General features: G+C 50.5%; 1 protein-coding gene across 1 annotated transcript in view; it reads right to left on the bottom strand.

Annotated features, from left to right (window-relative positions):
• Nucleotides 1–5,276, bottom strand: part of TMEM175 (transmembrane protein 175) — a 23,843-nt gene that overhangs the window by 6,567 nt on the left and 12,000 nt on the right. The window contains exons 4-5 of the mRNA XM_006893592.1: nucleotides 2,700–2,783; nucleotides 915–1,079 (exon numbers count right to left, since the gene is read on the bottom strand). Coding sequence (XP_006893654.1) covers nucleotides 915–1,079; nucleotides 2,700–2,783 — 249 coding nt within the window. The remainder of the gene's footprint in view (nucleotides 1–914; nucleotides 1,080–2,699; nucleotides 2,784–5,276) is intronic.

The raw sequence follows: 5,276 nt of genomic DNA, 5'->3' as shown, positions 1-5,276 counted from the left end.
CACACACACACACACACACACACACACACACGTCACAGCCTGCCATGCAGCGTCCTGTCCCATGACACGCACTCGTCACAGCCCGCCGTGCGGTGTCCTGTCCCGTCTCACACACACACATGCGTCACTGCCCGCCATGCGGTGTCCTGTCCCGTCACACACACACACACACACACACACACACACACACACTCTCTCTCTCTCGTCACTGCCAGCCGTGCGGTGTCCTGTCCCGTGACACGCACACGCACGCGTCACTGCCCACTCTTTCGGGGCCTTGGTTTCTGCTGAGTCATGTTACAGCTTCTCCAGACACAGGCACAGTCCCGCGTGAGTCAGGGATTCCAGGGAAAAGGGAACTGATGGCCTCGTTTCTCCGGGAAGACTCACTGCTTCACCACAGCCCTGGGGCCCAGGGAAGCAGAGGCCCCCACTTCTCACTTTGAGAGTGTACATGATGTCAACATCAGGGGTCCTGGATGGAGGCGCTGGGGCCTGTTCACTCCCTGCTGCTGCTGGACCCTCAGTTGTCAGTGATCCAATCTTGGCCTGTACTAGACCCTGTCCCCATGCTTCGGCCACTGTGGTCCCCACAGCTGGGCAGTGCATGCTCTCATCTCCCTGCCCCTGGGCCACCGTGGTCCCCACTCTCTGGGTCACTGTGGTCTCCACACCCTGATCCTCACGGTAGGGCAGTTCCTCCACTGATCACCCTGGCCTGGGACACCGTGGTCCCCACACTCTGGGCTGCTGAGGTCCCCACACCCTGGTCCCCAGAACTGGGCAGTTCCTCCCCTGATCACCCCGGCCTGGGCTGCTGTGGTTCCCACACCCTAGGCCCCACAGTGGGGCAGTTCCTTAGCTGATCACCCCGGCCTGGCCTGGTGGCGGTGTCCCCAAGTGGGGAGACTCACCAGTGGGAAGAAGAAGAGGGAGAAGAGGGCAGCTGCGAAGCAGAGCGCGGGCCCGCGGAGGACCAGCCCCAGCAGGTGCTGGCGGAAGGCGTCCCTGCATGCGGAGCGCGAGATCTGCGGGTTGAGCAGGTGTGGGTAGTGGAAGGCGTAGGCCACGATCACCGCCTGCAGGGGACAAGGAGACGTGGGCTGCAGCTGACAGAGCACGCACGGGGTGGGGGCGGCGGTGTGTATCTGTGTGTGTCACTCACACCCTGCTGTGTCCTGGGGGGGGTGGGGGGAGTAGGTGTCAGGAGTGGAAGGGCTAGGGGAGAGTGAGACACAGGCTGCAGGGTGACAGTGCACACGGAACGGTACAGTGGTGGCGGGTGTGTGTGTGTGTGTGTGTGTGTGTGTGTGTGTGTGTGTGTCACACCCTGCCATGTCCTGGGGGGGGAAGCAGGTGTGGGCAGTGGAAGGTTAGGTGAGAGGGAGACACAGGCTGCACTGTGACAGCGCACATGGGGTGGGGGCAGTGGGGGCGCTGTGTATCTGTGTGTGTGTATGTGTGTGCCTTACACCCTGCCATGTCCCATGTCCTGGGGAGGGTAGCAGGTGTGGGCAGTGAAAGGCTAGGTGAGAGGGAGACACAGGCTGCAGGGTGACAACGCACATGGGGTGGTGGCGGTGTGTGTGCGCGCGTGTACAAGTGTGTGTATGGTTAAGCAGGGCCCACAGTGCGCACAGGGGGGCTTGCACCCTGCCATGTCCTGTACGTGTGGGGAGATGCCCAGGAAGCTCCCATCTGCTCACCACTGGCCGGAGCCCAGATCTCTGTGCAGAGGGCAGCCCCACCACCTGCCCATCCCAGCTGACCCCACAGGATGGCTAAAGCCCACTCATCTCTTGCTGGGCCCCGCTGCACCCTCTGGCTCGGCACCTCACCTGCTTGTCCCTTGGCCCTCCTCCCTGCAGACCTGTCCTTCTGTGGCATGTAGAGTGTGGGCTCCATCAGGGTGGCAGCCAGCAGACAGGCAGTCCTGCTCATGTGCCAGTGCACACGTGTGTGTGTGTGTGTGTGTGTGTGTGTGTAAAGACACTCTCAAGCATACACACACACTGACATGGACACATACCTGGACGAGCTAATGGTGAGTGTGCACATGTGCACTCACACACACGTGTGCACACCACCCACGCAGGTACAGACATGGGCCTCAGACCTGAACATGCCACGTGGTGATCTCACACACGCAAACACACAGGGGTGCAGACCTGGGCCTCAGACCTGAACACGCCACGTGGTGATATCACACACACACACACACACACAGGTGCAGACCTGGCCTAAGACTTAAACGAGTCTGGTAGTGATAGTGATGGTGATTATGTGCACATGTGCACACACACACAGACACAGGGCAGACATCTGGCCTCCAACCTGAACAAGTCCCATGGTGATCACGTTTGTGTGCACACACGTACACACAGAGGCAGAGAGACAGAGAGAACAGAACTGTGCCTTTCACCCGAACAAGCCTCATGTTGATCTCTCTCACATACACACACACACACACAGAGGCTCGTGCACACACATGCCCAGCGGACGCAGGGCTGGACTGCCCTCCTGAACAAACCCTATAGTGAGTACACCCACAGCACAGGCACAGACAAGCTCACACGTGCACACTTGCTCTCACACGCACACAGAGTGTAGGACCAGACTTCCCACCTGAACGAGCCCGATGGTGATCACACACACACACACACACACACACACACACGGTGCAGGGCTGGACTTCTCACCTGAACGAGCCCGATGGTGATCACACACACGCAGAACAGAAAGATGCCGAGCGGTACGTCAGGAAAGGTCACCATTAGTGAGAACTGTGGGACGAGGAGAAAGGGGTGAGGCCAAGATGGCCGGTCTCGGACGCCCCCCTCCTGGGGCGTGTGCTGTACGGCTGCAGACCCGCCACAAGGTGGGGAGACAGAGACACACGGCACTGTGGCCCATGGACAGACCTCCCTGACAGTGGAGTTCAGGGTCAGAGGAGGTGCTGGGAGCCGCTTGTTCTACCTAGCTGAAGCCATTGTGTAATTCTCTAAGAACATGTTTGGACATGTTGCCCCCCCGCCCCAGGAGGATAGGTTTCAGTTTACCCTACCTTGGGAGGATAGGTTTTGGTTTACTGGGAATGCCCTGCTAAGTAACCTTACTTCTTTCCACTCCCCCCATTGTGCTCCTGTATATATTCAATAAAATGAAGACTTGATCGGAAATTCTACTTGTCTTCCTGCTTTTTGTGCCTTCTGTCCCCCCCTCCATTCTCGTTCTTCCCCTCCTAGGGTCACCATTGAAGATCCCCGTGGGCCAGGGCATAATTGGCGCCCAACATGGGGCCCAGGAACGGGGAAGGACGATGAACGCTGCCCACTAGAAGTGACTGGCCGGTCCATCCATTGAGTCGCTGTGAGTCTGGGACCACGAGTGAAGACTCGCACTGTTGCCAGCTGCAGGACTATTCGTTCTGTGAGACAGGCATGTAGCTGCCACCATGGGATTACCTGCCCTGTGAGACAGGCATGAGAGGAGGTAAGGGCAGCAAATTATGGGACAGGGATTAAGTGAACATGAATTGTTCGTAAAGGGTATCAAGGATTCCCTCAAGGCACAAGGTATAAGGGTAACTAAAAAAGATTTAAAGAAATTTTTCTTGTTTTTAGAAGATGTTTGCCCATGGTTTCCGCAAGAAGGAATTATTGATTCTAAGTAATGGCATAGGGTAGGAGATTGTTTAAATGACTATTACCATTGTTTTGGCCCTGAGAAAATTCCCGTCACTGCTTTTTCTTACTAGAATTTCATTAACAAAAATCTTAGCTGTTCTTGAACTTCTTCCTTCATCACCATAGGCTCTCGCTCATAAGTTATTTCATGCTTCTGTATCTGCCAATTCCTTTTGATACAATGACTCAGTATATTTCTTCCATCTTCTTTTAATACTACCTGATCGTTTAATATTCTGCCTAAAGCATCCTTGATTATAGCAACTCTAGGTTTGAATTTGTTCTTCATTTCCTTGAGCTTAAGAGATGCTGAATGAGTTCAGCCCTTTTGATTTTCCAACTCTAGCTCCTCGCACATTTAACTGTAATATTTTGCTTTGTCATTCCGAGCTGCTTTTTGCAATCTTCTGTTCAGCTCTTTAGTATCAAAAATTCTTCATTAGAAGTAATAAAAATATTGTTCCTTTTCCTACAAACCAGTTAAATAATTGCTCAACTTTTGGTTCTCGCTTATCATGCATTTCCTACAGATCAAAAGTAATAGGATTTGGAAGTACTGAGAAATATTTGTGTTGGAAATACCATCATTAATGATCAAAAGTCCTCTCTTTTTCTGTTAATCAAATTTATTTTACAGGTCTTGTGGATATAAAAGCTAATGTGTCTGTTATTAGTAAAAAATAATTAGTCTCATAATTGGCCTTTACAAAAAATTAACATTAACTCTTTCTGAATTAGGAACCTCTCTCAATGTTGAAAGGTCTAAGAATATTTATGATTGTGTAGAACCTGATGACAAAAAGGCTCAAATGTAATTTTATGTGCTATACATTAGTGCTAATTTTTGGGAAAGAAATTTATTAAAACAATTTGTAGCTTTTATATCTATCCCTGCTTTGTCAGATGCTGAATTCTATAGTCTTGCCCTTTTAGTAGAAAAGCTGATATAGAACCTGCAACTCCCTTTGGAATTCTCTTTTGTTATTAATAGGAAAAGTGTTAAAACTCAGAAGAGTCTAAAATATGGGTAAGAATAAGAAGAAAAATGTGTTAACAGAATTATGAAGAACAGATGAGAATAAAAAGGAGAAAGGTGTTGTAAGAGGCCTCAATGTGTTGTTTTGTCTTTTGTCTGCCGTGTTTGTTGTCCTTTTGTCTTGTGTTCAAAGTTATAATACTGATGAGCTCATACAGTTTAAAGGTTTCAGTAAAAACCAAGAATTAGTAGAGACAGATATAAAGTTAATATGTGCATGAATTTGAAATCTCATAGGCGAGGAAATGCTAAGAGAGGGTGTTTCAAACATCTCATGGCACCAAAAGAGACTTTTTGTCTCAAGAGATCTTTGAAAAATCAGCTCTTGGCATCCTCTTATCACCTTCATATATCCATGCATTCTGTCTGGTATCTACATGCTTAGGTAGAAATTTCCATGTTTCAGCCAGTCTTGTAACATACACATGCCAGTGGTCGGCACTACAGGTCTATGTGAGTTGTGTGTGTCTGTGTTAATTGCTCTACTTTAAATGAAAACCTGTAGGAGTAAAAATAAAAACTCTCCACTATAGCCCCTTAATTAATGCTTGCCT

Source organism: Elephantulus edwardii, unplaced genomic scaffold (genome assembly GCF_000299155.1).
Source record: "Elephantulus edwardii isolate Elephantulus edwardi_28Jun2011 unplaced genomic scaffold, EleEdw1.0 scaffold00129, whole genome shotgun sequence".
In the NCBI taxonomy this organism is placed as follows: Eukaryota; Metazoa; Chordata; class Mammalia; order Macroscelidea; family Macroscelididae; genus Elephantulus; species Elephantulus edwardii.
Note: the sequence above shows the minus strand (reverse complement) of the source record. Positions and strands in the feature narration are given on the sequence as shown.